We start from the raw sequence: 16,796 nt of genomic DNA, 5'->3' as shown, positions 1-16,796 counted from the left end.
CCATGAATTATTCACTGTTACTTGACTTGATATCAGATTTGGTCCGGGTTCAGTTGTTTTGGAGCTTGACAGTCTCCACTAGGTATATTAGATGGGCTAGTAGTTGCACTCTGTCTAGACGTTCTGAAAAGGTTCCATTGTTTCTCCAGACCATCTTTGACCCCTTGTGTACGGTACCCTACATCAGGATGGCCCAGTGTACACTGTACATAGAGATAAGGAGGTCAAGCAGTAAGCGGCAGCTCTTTAGTAGGCCAACGTGGTGTGAGAGAAAGCCCTTCGGTACTCTGCCGATCTGTCTCTCTGTCATTACCACCACTGAAGACTGTTGTTCTGCACCGACACTTTCCTCTGCTCTCGTCATCATAGCCAAGCACAAAACAGAGCAGTGACACAATATCCTGTGGCCACTTCCGGTCTCTTCTTCCGTCATTTCCTGTTTGCTGGCTGTCTGACTGGGCTGCTTGACAACGGAGCGCTCTCTTCTCTCCCTGTTTTCTGAGTAGGAGGGAATTGCCTCTCAATATCCCACGCCATGACATTCTCCTGAAGGTAATCTTCATACAGGAGCATGAATGTGTCTGGCTCCTGTGTGACTGGGCGGCGGTGGTGGTGGTGGTAGTGGTGGTGTTGGCATGTGTGGTAGTAAGCGCTAGTAGTGTTCATGCTTTGTTTTCAATCTCAGTCTAAGAAGGAAGACCGAGTTGTGGTGCTAATGTGTTTACACGTTGACCATGACATCTCAGCCTGCCTAGTCGCCTCACTTGTGTCTTCACAGTTGATTCCCATGTTCTACGTAATATAACACAGGCCAGTCCTACGTACACATTGCAGTAAAGCAAACAGAGCTCATCAGGTCTACCTCTAATAATAGAACATAACTCTCCCACGGTGCAGGAACCCCCAACTGACAGAACTGGTCTGACTACATTCATAGCTGTCACTCAGAGAAAGACAGGATGTTAGCATGCTTGATGTCCGAAGTGGAATGATAGAAAGATGAGCTTGTCATCGTCTTTTGTTGTCCTACTGAATTTGGGGACACCACAAACGGACTAGGCCTACCTGGTTCCTCTGGTTGGGCTGGTTCTGGTTCTGCCTGCCCCCACGGTGGGAAGCTGATAGTGAAGTTTCCACAATAGCCAAACACAATGGTGTCATGGGCCCATTGTAGCTTGACTGTTGTCTTGCTGTGGGCCCCGCCCCTGGCCTAGGCTGGCGTTCTTGGGAACAGTGAGGTAGCTTGGTCTCCCTCCAACTTTCCCATCAGATCTCTCAAGTTAAAGGAGAAGTCAAATGCCACATCATCATGACGATGCAAAACGCATCATCATGATGTGGCAAGTGACACATCGTTTCTTGAAAGTCCAATGTGTCTTGAGAACGTGACTGCTGACATGCCAAACATTTTGGGACTGTATCAACAGTAGACTAATGAACAAAATGTCGTTTTTGAGTGTGTTTTTCCTTGAAGCCCATCTTTGAATCGTCCAGTTGAAAGCAGAGAGTAACTGGCTCTTTTCCACAAGCTAAACACCGGTTTTTAAACAACTGCACACTTTTGTCTGACTGTTCACTGTGTGTGTGCTTGTGGGAGTGTGTAGCGTGTGTGTACATGTATGTACATACGTACGCATGCATGCATGGGAGAGGGAGAGAGTGGGAGATTGAGGGATCAACCTAGTTGAAGTTACTTTGTATACATAGGCCTTTTGCCAGTGTATATATAGTCTAAAATGTTTCTTCACTATTTAATTGTTTAATTAGAAGCAGCTATGGATGTCTATGGGCTTACATTGCATTTTCAGATTCCTCTGTTAATTCCATCCTTGTAATCCATGTGGGATGTGTGTGAGGGTTATCCTGCTGTTTTGTTGTTTCTCCCGTCTTCCCACTGTATCTCATTTACATTGAAAATGGATCACACATGTTTGCGTGCCGCTTAGACTACTCAATGCATGTCCAAATCTGGTAGAAAAAGTCATTGTAATTAGAGGCTTGTATGTGGTTTGATAGCAGCCCTTTTTAAGTACTGGAGCAGGCTCATTACTGACTGGGGCCCACTGTAAAGGCTTGGAAAAGCAACTCTAGCGTTTTCAGTCCTCGACATCCACCGCCTGAAACATCCACTGCTGTGGTTCGTGCTGTTTAAGTCTGAATAAAAGGAATGTGTCTAAATGGCAAATTCCTTTCAGAATGTGAGTGTGTATCAGGGGTGGGGGTACATTAGGCGTAAGTATTCACAGATGTTAGTGAAAGTTCATCAGCTCTGACTATGGAAAATCTCTGGAAAGGGTTTTGTGACCGGAAGCGCCAGCTGCCATGTTTCCTACTCCTATTAATTCTTGTTTGTGGCCTTGAGCAATCCACTGTGTTGAGAGCTACAGCGAGCAGGCTTGTAGATCACCCCTTTTGATTACACGACGTGTCTTGTCTCCATGGACGCAGTTGAAGGCCATGTCATTTGTTTTTATTGATGGCAAAACATTTTGGAAGGGTCTTGTAGCTGGCCCAGTTTGGACTTGTTCGAACATTGACGGAGCATACCTCCAAATCGTCCAGCAGTTACAAGTGTATAGTGTTTATGTGTCTCAATAGTAAAGTAAGACTGACATTTGCTGTGGAGATTTGATAATTCCTCATGACACTGAAAATAATTGATGGGGCGTGTCTTTGAGGAGCAGCTGCTTTTGTCCAGCAGCAAGTCGCCATTGTGATGACCTTGGCTCGGCCACATTGAAATGAACACCGGCCATTTTGTAATCACTGTCACTCTACAGAGTCACACCCCCTGAGAGAGACATAAACATCAGATGGTCAATAGTTGACCCCTCCCTCCCTCTGGGGCAGCTGGGTTTAAATGCCCACCACCATCCACTGCCTCAGAAGATGGATGCGAGCTAAACTAGACTAGAGGTTGGTAGGGGTTTCACCTAGGGGGTTCCTTAGAACATCACCGAGGACACTTATCTGACCTGTTGCCATGGAGATGTTTAATGAGTGTTATCAATGACTGTTGTGGTCAGAATTGAAATCACTTCAATTTGACATGCTGAAGTAAAAGCTGATATAACCTGAGCAATTTGCTATCCTGTGTTTGTATGTGTGTCTGTGCTACCCATAGGCCTCACATTGTCCATTCCCCTCTCTCCTCACAGAAAAGCAAGGTCCGGAACGGAAGCGCATTAAAAAGGAGCCCACCAACACCAGGAAGTCAGGCCTGCCGTTTGGGATGGGCATGCCAGGGATCCGGGCCGGGTACCCCCTCTCTGAGCGGCAGCAGGTGGCTCTTCTCATGCAGATGACGGCTGAAGAGTCAGTCAACAGTCCAGGTGCGTGTTTGTCATGGATGCCACGTCTCTGAGGGTTCAGCGGGGGGTGGGATGGAGGGGGGGTGCTTTGTCCCTGGTGCTTAGCGTCCCAGCCACACTTTTGCTCCATGCTTCATTAAAGAACAGACCACACTGCTTAATTAGAATTAAATTATACAAGATAACCCTCATCAATTTCCATTACTGCAGTGAAATGGACCTCTGCTGTCTTAATCCACTGTTCATTTCTGGGCCTGGCTGGTTGTGGGGAGATTTTTGGGCTCTAGAAGTTGGTGTCACATTCCTGTACGGTAAATTGTTGCTGCTTTGTTTTAGGATGTAGCATTCAACCATGAGGGAAATGAAAGTAGTTTACCCCAGGGATTGAGTCTGAGGGGACTAATAGTGCCATATCAGATCTGGCCCAAACCACAGAATATCCAGACCCAGGTTTTTTCTTCAGTTCATATCTGCTATCTGTATTTAGATTCATCGGATCTAGCATTTCCTCTAAACATTGCGATTAAAACGTTTAGGAAACGTAGGCTTTAGTAGGCTATATCCTCTTATTACGTAATAGCGCTGATCTGTGTGTTGGTGATTATGTCGTGCTTCTGATTTGGGTTATATGTTTCCTGTTAGTATTATTTGGCGGGTTGCTGCTGTAAAAAAAAATCTGTGCCTGAGGTTTGTTCCTTAAAGACAGAACCCAGATGAAGTGAGTTTCAAATAGCATTCAGGACCACGCTCTGCAAACTCAATAATGTACATGTGGTTAAGGCTTTGGTTTAATCCACTAAATGTGATGAAATGAACTCGAGCAATTGGTAGTCTTGGAGTTCTCCTCCTGATGTCTTGAGCAAGAGTGCCACCTACAGGCGATGGAGTTGTAACAGTTGTTTTTCAATGAAATATTCTGCACTGTTACATAATGGTACTGTAATATGTAGCCCTATGCTCATGTTTTTACTATAGAAATGAATCATGCCAATTCTATTAAAACTCTGTTTTTGTCCTGTTCTTGTAGACACAACACCAAAGCATCAGTCACAGTCAAGTCTGGGCCAGAAGGGAACGCCAAACTCTGCATCTAAAACCAAAGACAAAGTAAACAAGAGAAATGAGAGGGGCGAGACGAGGCTGCACCGGTCAGCCATCCGCGGAGAGGCACGCCGCATCAAGGAGCTCATCAGTGAGGGAGCTGACGTGAATGTAAAAGACTTTGCAGGTGAGTCGCTGCCACTGCAGGCTGGTGGTCATCTTACTCTCTCTGCTCCTCCTCCTCTCTCTGCTCCTCTCTCTGCTCCTCTCTCTCTCTCTCGGCTCCTCCTTCTCTCTCTCTCTCTGCTCCTCCTTCTCCTTCTCTCCTCCTCCATGCTCCTGCTTTTCACCTCATATCTCCATAGTTCTGTATTACTTTTTATATTTATGTAAATAGTTGCACATTTCTTTGCTTCTCTAGCAATCTAAAATGTTCAGAATTTGGTGCTATAATAATTTTGAATCCGACATTTGAGAAACATTAGAGCCGTTCTTTAACTGTGTTTGGGATTCACAGGCTGGACTGCACTGCATGAAGCGTGCAACCGAGGCTACTACGACGTGGCCAAGCAGCTGCTGGCAGCCGGTGCAGAGGTCAACACCAAGGGCCTGGACGATGACACCCCTCTGCATGACGCATCAAACAACGGGCACTTCAAGGTAAGTTCAGCGTTATGTTTGTGATTGCTCATGTAGAAAGCCAATTGCCGTGTTTAGGTCTGAGACCAATGTTTCGATGTTTCTGTTTCTTTGTAGGTGGTAAAGTTGCTTTTAAGGTATGGAGGGGACCCTCGACAAAGCAACAGAAGGGGTGAAACCGCGTTGAAGGTTGCTAACTCCCCAACGATGCTCAATCTGTTGCTTGGAAAAGGCACGTATACCTCCAGTGAGGAGAGCTCGTCAGGTGTGTGACATTTTATACCATGAGTAGCTCTGAACACCTTCACTCTGCCATTTGTTACTTGTATTTTAACTTCCTTGCTTTTCCTTTAACCACTGGGTGTGACAGATTTTTGCTGTTCTTTAACTGTTATTTATCTATTTTTCAGAATCCTCAGAGGAAGAAGATGCCCCATCGTTTGCCCCATCCAGTTCTGTTGATGGCAATAACACAGACTCAGAGTTTGAGAAGGGCCTGAAGCTGAAAGGGAAGAAAGGGCTGGATCAGCCCCTATCCACAACAACTACCCCCGTCAAGGACGAGTATGAGTTTGACGAGGATGATGAGGAAGAGCGCGTCCCTCCGGTGGACGATAAGCACTTGCTCAAGAAAGAGTTCCGCAAGGAGTCTCCCAGTGTCACTAAGGCTAGCGGCTTAATTTCAGTACCCAAGGGGGAGGTGGTCAAAACCTATTCCAAAAGCAACTCGCTCACACCAAAGAAGGCTGTTAGACGGATTCTCTCTGACAGCTCAGACGAGGATGATGGGACGTTGTGTTTCACACCTATGCCCACACCACGGCAACCAGCGCCACCTACTAATACCAAGGCCCGGGACTCTGCTACAGTGAGCTCTAAACAGCAGAAAGAGAAGACTAAAGTTAAGAAGAAGAGGAAGAAGGAGACAAAGAATAATGTCAGTAAGGAGGTCAGATTTGGTAAAGTCAATGACAAATTCTGCACTTCTGACTCTGATTGTGGGGACATAGGGAGTGAGGATGATGAAGGCTCTATGAAGAGCTCGAACTGTATAAAGGACTCCACAATGAGCCTAAAAGAATCCTCTGCGTTCAGTACTCACTCTGCGTCCTCTTCCTCCTCTTCTCATGGAAGCATGAGCTCTCAGAAACTGACACCCTCGCTGACAGAGCATAACCCAAAGCAGTGGAGGACAGACGGCTGGAAGACTGTATCATCTCCTGTATGGTCAGATGTAAGCTCTCTCTCTGACTCGGTTAGAACAAGGCTTTCCAGTGAGTCGGACTACTCTTCTGCCGACTCAAGTGTCGAGTCAGTGAAACAGGTGAGAAAGAAAGCACAGGAAAACAGAAAGAAAAACAATGTGCACACCAATGCACTAGACAAAAAGAACTCTGACTTTCACAAGAACTCCAACACAGATAGTACGGTCTCCAAAACAGATAAAGATGGCAAAGTGTTGAAAAAGCATAAAGTAAAACACAAGCACAAAAACAAAGAGAAAGAAAAGGCTCCCAGTTTAGTGCTCAATCAAGACATGAACGAGAAATTTGTTAAAAGCTTTTCATTTGATTTTGATGATTCAAGGCAAAAGTCACTCCTTGTTGACACTGAGTCCCCAGCTGAAAGCAAGGTCAAGCTGTCTAAACATGAAAAAGAGCATTTGAAAAAGGAGGACAGGTTGTCGAAGGGCAAATCTGAGGACAGAGACTGGTCTTCTGGAAAAGAGGTGCAAAGAACTGCTAAAGAGGAGAAATCCAAGAAAACAAAAGAGTCCACCAAGGAGAAGCCTAGCAAGGAGGAGAGGGAAAAGCCCCTGAAAACTGAAAAAGAAAGGAGCCTCAAGGAAAAAGAGAAGCCCAAGGAGGAGAAACAACAAAAGACTCATAAAGAGGAGAAGAAGAAAAAGTCAAAGGACAAGTCATCTAAACCAGACAGGAAGAGCAGTGAGCAAAAAGAAGAAAAACATATAAAGGTGGATAAGGAGAAAAATGCCAGGGAGGAGAAGGAAAAATCTAAGAAAGAAAAGGTTCAGAAGGAAGAGCCTGATTATGAAGTCTATGATGTCGGTAACCGTTTCTTAAACCTAGAAGACACCAAGCTCAGTGCCTCAGACGACCACCATGACCGATGGGCGTCAGACCTTTCCTCTGACTGCGACCTATATGGAGATGACAGCTGGGATGCTCCTCCTGTGAAGGACTACAAAGAATATAAAGCAAACAACACTGTAAAGCTGATCGTTGAGACTGAGAAAATAGAGAGCAGAGACCGGAGGAAGGAGAACAAAATCAAAGACAAGAAATTAGATCATAATGACAAACGGTCAGAGAAAGAGCCTACCTCCAAGAAGAAAGAGAAAGACTCTTCAGAAAGAATCTGTGACAAGAAAAAGGATTTGACTGAAAAACAGAAACTCAACTCCAGCCACCCTGTAGAAAAGGAGAAGAAGCGAAAGGAATCTGCAGATACTGTCAAAGAGAAGAAAGAGAAGGACTCCACGGATAGCAGTAGAGACCGAAAAGATTCCTATGAGTTCACTAAAGAAAGAAAGGACTTGAAAATCAAACAGGAGTCTATAAGAGACGATTATGGGAATGATGCCTCCTTCAAAGAAATTGAAACTGTCAGCAAACCATGTGAAATTAGAGAAAGGAACCACTCTGGAAAAGAGAAGGACAGAAAGGGAGATGGGGTGGAAAAGAGAGAAAAGACTAAAGCTGACAAACACAAGGAAAAGCCAAAAGACCGATCTATAGAACAGGATAAGGAGAAGCCTGAGAGGACCTCAACTGAGAAGCTTTTGAAGGAAAAAGACACAGATAGAGGCTCTAAAGACAAGAAGGAGGGAGCTAAGGACAAACACAAAGACACACACAGCAAAGACAAGGAAAGGAAGATGTCTTCAGAACAAACTAAGGACAAGAAAGAAAAGGCTTCACAGGACAAGCATGCTGACCGGGATAAAGATCTCCTTGAGGTGAAGAAGGAGGAGCGAAAACCTGAGAAAGTTAAACCTGAGAAAACATGGTACAAGATAGCAGACATTTTCACAGATGAAAGTGAGGATGAAGAAGACAATTACAATGGGGGTGTGGCCAAGTTAAGTGATTCCCTTGGGTTGTCCGATTCTCACAGGAAAGACTCCACATCTGACAGGGATGAGCTTGATCACTTCCAAACAGAAAAACCCAGAAAATATTCTGCTGAGGCCAAACACACAACAGAAAAACAGAAAGAAAAAGACCACAAGAAAAAAGACAAGACCACATTTGATATGGGGAAAGAGAGGAAGGGTTCCTTAGAGAAACACAACAAAGATAAGAAAGTAAAGGATTCTGTTGATGCGAAACACAAAGAACGCAAAGACAGAATGTCTGTGGACTCAAACCAAGAGAAGAAAAACAAGCAGAAGCTGTTGGACAAGAGGGAAGCCAGTGAGGAAAAGACCAAGAATAAATATAAAGACAAGCAAGATCATGTTAACGAAAGAAAGCCCCCAAAGGGGAGTGGGGAAAATGAAAAGTCGCTCTTGGAGAAACTGGAGGAAGAGGCCATGAATGACTACAAGGATGACTCCAATGACAAGAACAGTGAGTTATCCTCAGACAGCTTCACTGATCAGGTTCATGAGCCAGTGCTCAGCAGCTACTATGATTCCTCCAACATCAGCCTCCCAGACATTACTGATGAGAGACGAGACTCACTCACCATATCTAATCCTCAAGACAAGTTCAGAGAGAAAGAGAGGCACCGGCATTCATCTTCATCATCGTCCAAAAAGAGTCATGACAAGGAGAAGGACAAAGTCAAGAAGGAAAAGGGGGATAAACAAGACAAGATAGAGGAAATAAGAGAATCCTATGGACGCAGAGAAAGTCTGCCCTTTGAGAAAGAGCCTATGCCATTAGAAGCGGACCCGTACACATTTCCATTTGGGTCTAAGGGTGATAAAGATGAATTTGAGAAGACATTGGAGTTTGAAAAGGAGATGTCTAAAAAAGCTGACAAAGACAAAGTGAGTACTGTCATCAGTGATAAGATCAAGGACAAAAAGAAAAAAGAGAAACATAAGGAGAAAGTCAAAGAGGAGAAGCACAAGTACACTGATGGCTTTGGATCACTTAAACACTCCAAGGAGGATATCAAATCTGGATTGAAAGAGAGTCCTCAAATTACCAATTTGAAGGAAAGATCAAAGGAAGACAGTCCCAAATTTGATGTGAAAAAAGAGAGAAACCGAGACTCTTTGGACAAAGACAGTAGGGCGGACCATGTTAAGTCCAAGGTTAAAGAAGAAAATGAAAAAGTAATTCAGTCTAAAGACACAGCTCGCAAAGACAACCGTCCACGTTCAAAGCTTCTGGTTGATGGAGATCTCAAACTAACCAGCTTTGGGCAAATGTTAGGTTTAAAAGACCAGGAGATTGAAGAACGCCATAAGAAGCATAAGGAGAGGATGAAGCAGATGGAGAAACTAAGACACAGATCAGGGGATCCCAAACTTAGGGATAAAACGAAGTCCACTGAGGAAATAAAGAAAAATCGCAATGAACTATCATCCAAAAAATCTAATAGTTTAGAATCTGCATTGAAAGAGAAGAAGCTCAAAGATATTGGTCTCCCAGCCCAAATGATGTCTCTGGAAAGAAAGCCACAACCCATTGACACTCACAATTCAAAGGATTGGCTTGCAGGCCATCAGATGAAAGAAAATCTCCCTGCCTCACCTAGGCAAGATCAGAATAGACCAACGGGTGTTCCCACCCCCACATCTGTAATCTCTTGTCCCAGCTATGAGGAAATCATGCAGACGCCACGGACTCCATCCTGCAGTGCAGAGGACTACCCTGATATAATGTTTGATGGGTTAGATTGTCAGAACTCATCAGCCATGGCCATGTCTATGAATGCCTGCTCCCCATCCTTCTTTGACAGGTACTCCAACTCATCACACACCTTCCAAGAAGGGACTTGTATAACTCCGGCTAAGAATCTCCAGTTGCCCCTTGTCAGTCGATCGGCTTCGTCTGATGTTAGAAGACCCCTGGAAGATGAGTTCAAAGCTGAAGCTGGCAAGTTTCTACAACACATTTTGCCAGACGCCTCTGAGTTTGACTTGGCAGCCTCCCAGCCTCCAGAAGACAAGGCAGCATCAGTGGAGAGACTTGAATGCCTGTCTCCTCCTTACTTCTCACCTATTAGAATGCTGTCTCCCGGGCTAGAACTTGCCCAGCCTGCACTAGATGGGGCCACCACAGCAATGGCTGGCACAGAGACCTGTGAACACCTACCTGAGAGTGTCTACAATAACTTCCTGATGAAGCCCTCAACGCCAGTCCACAGACCTGACCCCCAGGAGCCGTGTCTGGACATTGCTGCTCCACCCACCCCTGCACCTGCTGCTCTTCCTCCCCTGGATATTGATGACCTTTCTGAGCCTCATCAAAGTGAGCCCAGTCTTGTTCCCTCTGACCCAGTCAGTGGCAGTGAGTATCTGCCCCCTGTTGTTGAGGAAGAGGAGGAGGAGGAAGAAGAGGACTACGAAGAGGAGGAGGACGAAGAAGAGGAGGAGGAAGGGGATCTTGAAGAACCAACAGATGCTGATCATCATGCTGCTGAGGAGACGAGGGACGTCTGCTCATTCTCTCCTCCAAGGGTTGAAGAGCCTTTGAGGAAGGGCTGGGCTGAATCTCCTGAGAGAAGAGTTGCAGAGGTGCATCAGTTGACTCCCCCACATCCACCACCCAACCTGGTGGAGAACTCCAGTGATCATACCATCAGCTGGAACTCTGAGATGATCTTGAAATCTCCTCAAAGGACTTATGGGGAAATAGAGGCAGCTGTCTCCAAGATAACCAGCCCCTTCTCGCATTCAGACAGTGATTTGCAGCACATTACTGCCATACCTGGCCATCCATCAGTGACCCCTCCATATGCTGCTTACAGGTCTTATGTACCTGACCCTGACTTTGACGAGCAAAAAGAGGCTGTGGAGGACATTCCAATATCTCCAGCAAGACCTGAAATGACACCCATGGAATTGGAACCAAACTACTTGACAACCCCCTCATCCTCCACAAGGTTAGAGTCTTTCTTCACAGACTGCAAGCCAAACTTGGAGGATAATCACCAGATGGACTCAGAGCTTTCTTGTGCAGTACAAGACGGCAGACAAAACTCCCATGGCTTTACTTCTGAGAGCCATATGCCTCTAGCAGTAAGCAACGAGCCAGTGGTGCCCTGGACAGACCCGTTCTCAGCTACAGTGGATGAGCTTGATGATCTTGGCCCTTTCTCTCTACCTGACCTCCCTTCTCTCTCCCTCCCGACCTCCCTGCCAGACAAGGAGATGCCAGAGCTTGACGTCAGAGATTCAGAGCCAGCCGACTACAAGCCTCCACCTGCTCATATAAGGCCTCCTGCGATTGAAACAATAGAGGGCGAAGAGCTTATGGAAGTTGACCTGCCTATCCTGGCCAAACCCCTGTGCCCTTCCGCGGTCCTACCACTCAATGATTCTTTGCAGGATTTGGTTGTGCCCTCACCAAAACACAATTTCCAACCAGAATTTGAGTCTGAGCCTCAGAATGTCCATGAAAATAACTTTGTGAAACCACAGGTCTTTGAAAACAGAGCCACATATGAAGAGACTGATGAGAGTGATGGAAACATGATGTTCTCAGCTGTTAATATAAACAATACTCAGCATCACAGGCAGATGTCACTGACCGAGTCTTTATCAGTTGTAGTTACTCCATGTATGGACTCCTTGACAACTGTTAAACCAGAACAAATTGGGCAGATATCAGATCCCTTTGTTGGGCCAACTTGCAGTCCAGTCCCCTCCGTTCCTCTGCCAGTTGCCGTCACGATTTCTGGCACAGTCCATGTTTCGGAGGCTCTTGAGACAACGTCTAAGCTCACAGTCACTCTGACAACGTTGTCAACTGACCTTCCCAAGAAGGTGGAGGAGATCCCACAGAGGATGACCAGAAACAGGGCCCAGATGCTAGCAAAACAGGAGAATACCACCACCACCACCACCAAAAAGCAGAGTAGTAGAGTAGTAGCAGAGAGTACAACCACCACCACTATACCTGCTAGCGTGATACCTCCATCTGTCCCTACCCCTGTCACCATGAGCATGGCTGTAACCACAACCACCCCTATCCCCACCCCTACCTTTGTCCCCTTTGTTGTTCTGGAGAAAGAAAAGGAACTTGTCACCACCATCTCCACCACACCAACCATTACCCCGGCTCCACCGCCGCCGCCTCCTGTAGTGGTCAGCAAAACTAAAGGGCAGCCTGTGGAGGAAGAGGAATCCCAGACGCAGCATCCACGCAAGAGGAAATTCCCGAAACCGCAGGTTCAGCTGGTCAACACAGCCATGCAGCAGACCAGGGAGATGATTCAACAGACGCTGGCTGTCATTGTCAACGCCATCAAACTGGATGACATAGAACCCTACCACAGTGACCGCTCTAACCCTTACTTCGAATACCTGCAGATACGGAAAAAAATAGAGGAGAAGAGGAAGATCTTGTGCTACATCACACCACAGGCCCCTCAGTGCTACGCTGAGTACGTGACCTACACAGGCTCCTACCTGCTGGATGGCAAGCCTCTCAGCAAGCTGCACATCCCAGTGGTGAGTACCTCCCTTCCCCTACAAATGTTCACACATCTGTTGATTCATAGATTTTATTTCATTACAATGATACACGTCAAGTAACTGCGTTCTGTGACCTATAATAACCACACAGCACATTTACAACAAAAGTTTGAACTTTGTTGCAATGGAAAGATTTGTTACATCATGACCTCAAATAATCATTGCCCTGGTTTCTCAGATTGCTCCACCTCCATCGTTATCGGAGCCCCTGAAGGAGCTCTTTAGACAGCAGGAGGCAGTGAGGGGGAAGCTGAGACTGCAGCACAGCATAGAGAGGGTAAGAACACGGACTCACTGTACCCTCCCTAATATCTATCCATCTCACTTCTGAAGTCGCACTGAGAAGGAGTGCTTTGAACAATCCTTTGATGAATGTTCAAAGCTGCTATGTAATAGAAATGCAACTGCAATATGCATTTCTCCAACTAAGCATCGTAAAAAAATTGTGACATTTCACGTTAACCTTATCAGTTTGCTCAAAAAGATTTTGAAGTAAAGTTGAAACTCCAGTCTGTCTTCCCTCTCTCTCTCTCTCCAATGTTATTGTATTGACTTTCCTTCCAGGAAAAGCTTATTGTCTCGTGTGAGCAAGAAGTACTGCGGGTCCATTGCAGAGCGGCAAGGACGATAGCCAATCAGGCCGTCCCATTCAGTGCCTGCACTATGTTACTGGACTCTGAGGTGTACAACATGCCAACAGAGAGTCAGGTGCGTCTGTGGGTGGTAAAAAAGGTGGGCAAAAAGTTGACAGACAGGGCCATTCACATGGGATTTTGTTTAGCCAGCTCTTCCAATTACTCTTAATATTTTATATACATATAAAAATAACATCTGACATGCTTTAACTCTTGTCATCTTTAACTCAGGGTGATGAGAACAAGTCAGTGAGAGATCGCTTCAACGCTCGCCAGTTCATTTCCTGGATCCAGGATGTGGATGACAAATATGACCGCATGAAGGTAAATATGACCGCATTAAGGACTATACATCTTCTTTTATGGCACATTTGCTGTTTGGTTGATATGCGGGGTATCTGTGTATGGCAGTAGCATAATGGCCTATCTCTCTTCTCTTCTCAGACGTGTCTGTTAATGCGGCAGCAGCATGAGGCAGCTGCCCTGAACGCAGTGCAGAGGATGGAGTGGCAACTGAAGGTGCAGGAGCTGGACCCTGCTGTACACAAGTCTCTGTGCGTCAACGAGGTCCCCTCCTTCTACGTGCCAATGGTTGATGTCAACGATGACTTTGTGCTGTTGCCCGCGTGACAGAAACATGCACTCGTTCACAGAGTTAGAGGTCAAATATCATCACTTTTCAAAGAGACATCAAACAGAACGTATGGTAAGGGCTAGCCGGTTTGAAGAGGAATAAAACCTATATATTATATAGAAAAAATTCAAAGAAAAAAAAACTTGCTAATGATTCCCTTCCATGAGAGGAGGAAGCATCTTTTTACCGGGGAAAAACACAACTTGCACTTTCATCCCTCAAGTTTTTATGCTTTTGTTCAGAATATAAAAAGCAAAAACGGCGTTGCTTTGAAGCACCCAACACCACCTCCCTTTTAGGTGATGTTTGGACAGAGAATAGGGGAGAAATATTTTTCTGAATTTTTTGGTCCCTGTAAATGAAACCACAAAGGAACGCTGGAGAGGAGCCCTCCCACCGTTCTGGATCATCTCCTGGTGGATGAGAATGAGGCACTACGGTGGACACAGAGCTCCAGGTGAGCCTTGAGGAGGAGAAAGCAGCACATGGCCAGAAGGGCATGCGCGATGTGGTGGTGCAACATGTGGCATCTGCGGGACCTCCAGCCTCTTCCTGTTGAAAGGACAGGAGAGTCTGTGTGGACGCTGTCTCTCTGGTCGGGACCATAAGGCCACACTCAGTCAGAGAGCATCAGTCCTCTCTGTCCACAGCCCACCACCACACCCGGTAGAACCAGCATCCTGCCCCGGAGCAGAGCAGAGTACAGCCAAGGGTCCATAGTGTGTCAGGGGGTTAATGCCGGAGGGGCAGAGACGTCATCTTCCGCCTCATGGCCTGGGCAGAGGAGTGAGGCAGAGAATGGGGATGAACCGGAGCATCCCCATCAGAGTCTGGTCACCTGGCTCTGCATGCAGGAAGAACCAGCCTCTGACACTCTGCCAAGCTAGGTAGAACACACACACACCTGTTCACCTGCAACTATGACTGCAAATGGAAAAACAGGACAAAAGAATAATACAAGAATGTTGCGATTCAAGACTAAACAGATGGTGGTTTAAAGGAGAATATTCTTCTTTTTGTCTGTTTCTTTACTTGGGCATTTAATTGTTTCTGAGGAAGTGACTTGAAACACTACAGAGCCAATATTAGTTTAATGGGAAAAAAGAAAACTGAAAAAAAAATTGTATTCCGTAAATGATGTACAGTTTTTATATTCGTTAACCAATGTATTCTTGCTGCCTTCTAGATAATTTATTTTGCCACACATTACTGCACAGTTGTAAATAACGTATGTACTGTAACATCACTCAGTTAAGTGTAAAAAAATAAATGAATAAAAATTATCTTTGTATGTACAGTTCACTTTCGGGCAGCACTTTCCCCCTCATACCCACGGGCCAAAATGTGTACACGTTGTCAGTATTTTAAAGACTCCAGTGCACAGTTGTAATGTTCCCATCTATAGATTTTGTCCAGGGCTGGTCAAAATGAGTTACCTGTGTTGGAATCACCACAACGTACATAGGTAGTACAAAACCCCACCGTTTTGAACAATACCCAAACTAAGGGCCACAACTATAGTCCTCAGATGTAGCAAAATGGTTATAAAATTATTTAAAGAATAGAATAGTTATATTAGTCATTGCTTTATTACACAATTATATCTGAAAAAAATCAAAACCAAGAAAATGCCTTTTTACAGTGAATATTTTTAATTTACTGAGTGTTGGGCAAGTCAAACAAGGGTACATCTGGATTGGTCAAGAGTGTAATGCCACTAACAAGAAAAACCATCACATTAATTTATAATTCTGGATGGGATTTTCTTTTTGTTTTATTCTTTCTTTAATCTACCCATTCATTTGACTTTAATTGTATGTGTGGGTCTTTATGAATAATATTCATCATGTTGGAGAATTTTCAGGCCACAAGACTAGGGATCTGATAGCCAGCTCACTATTTGAAATCCTTAACTTCCCTTTTTGAATGTCACTGTCATAGGCATCATATACAGGTTAACCGTTTTTCAGGCCACATCAGATTGACATGAATGTTACTGATCTCTTCTGTATACCACCTAAAACTACTCCTTTTTAGCAAAGATACAGGCCACATTCCATATTGGTTTTAAAAATGTATTCTTGCTTTAATTATGGAATGTGTTAGCTTCCAAACTCCCTGGGTCCATACTTGTGAACATAAGATTTATTTTTTAAAGTAAAAAATGTTTGTCTCAAAATGCACATCAGCCAATTGAAATCGTTGACGTAGTTGGATGTGATAAAATGCTCCATGTTAGCTGTTCCCATTACATAACCTGACACACATAGCCCTATGCTAACCTGACCCGACGGCAGTGATTGTCAGGTTACAAATTCTGCATCAGTCAATTTCAAATCTTGACTTAGATGGATGTAATAGAACCCTTTTCCATGAGAGCATCCTTAACAGATGTCAACCGGCACCATCTGCTAATCAAAGTTATAAAAACACACGAAGTTTCAACTGGACCAATAGCTCAATGTAGCGAGCCTGGCTCCTGGTCATTTTTGCCATTTGCAACTGTCTGCCACTTCTCAGAATGGTGCTTGTTGAACCTCTAAAAGCCTTTGGAGGTGGGTGGTGGGGGGTTGTCCTAAGCTAACTTATGGAATTGTTTTAATATGGGCATACCATGGATCATTTAGCTATTTGATTTAGAATTTTAGGACCCCTCTAGGTATGAAAAAATATATACACATTTTTGGGGATACAATTGTGAATTTGGGCTTTACTACTATAGCCCATAGAAACAAATTGAATAACACATTCAGAAATGGAAAAACAGACAGTAAAAAAATGTAATCATAAGGAATAAGGTTTTGAAGTGTCTGTCCTATATCTAGGAGATCAGGAAATGTATATATATATTTTTGGAC

General features: G+C 44.8%; 1 protein-coding gene across 3 annotated transcripts in view; it reads left to right on the top strand.

The window, feature by feature from the left end:
• The window catches only part of LOC120024885 (ankyrin repeat domain-containing protein 11-like), a 132,920-nt gene extending 117,699 nt beyond the window's left edge, over positions 1-15,221 (top strand). For 2 of the 3 annotated variants that reach the window (XM_038969230.1, XM_038969229.1), the window contains 9 exons: positions 3,159-3,332; positions 4,339-4,539; positions 4,870-5,012; positions 5,109-5,256; positions 5,402-12,645; positions 12,848-12,946; positions 13,234-13,401; positions 13,536-13,628; positions 13,749-15,221. In XM_038969230.1, coding sequence (XP_038825158.1) covers positions 3,159-3,332; positions 4,339-4,539; positions 4,870-5,012; positions 5,109-5,256; positions 5,402-12,645; positions 12,848-12,946; positions 13,234-13,401; positions 13,536-13,628; positions 13,749-13,934 — 8,456 coding nt within the window. In that variant the 3' untranslated portion in view covers positions 13,935-15,221. The remainder of the gene's footprint in view (positions 1-3,158; positions 3,333-4,338; positions 4,540-4,869; positions 5,013-5,108; positions 5,257-5,401; positions 12,646-12,847; positions 12,947-13,233; positions 13,402-13,535; positions 13,629-13,748) is intronic. The other variant, XM_038969231.1, reaches the window with a different exon arrangement.
• The last annotated feature ends 1,575 nt before the right edge of the window (positions 15,222-16,796 follow it).

This window comes from Salvelinus namaycush, chromosome 30 (assembly GCF_016432855.1).
Source record: "Salvelinus namaycush isolate Seneca chromosome 30, SaNama_1.0, whole genome shotgun sequence".
Lineage (NCBI taxonomy): Eukaryota > Metazoa > Chordata > Actinopteri > Salmoniformes > Salmonidae > Salvelinus > Salvelinus namaycush.
The sequence above is the reverse complement of the archived record's forward strand: the minus strand, read 5'-3'. Positions and strand labels throughout refer to the sequence as shown.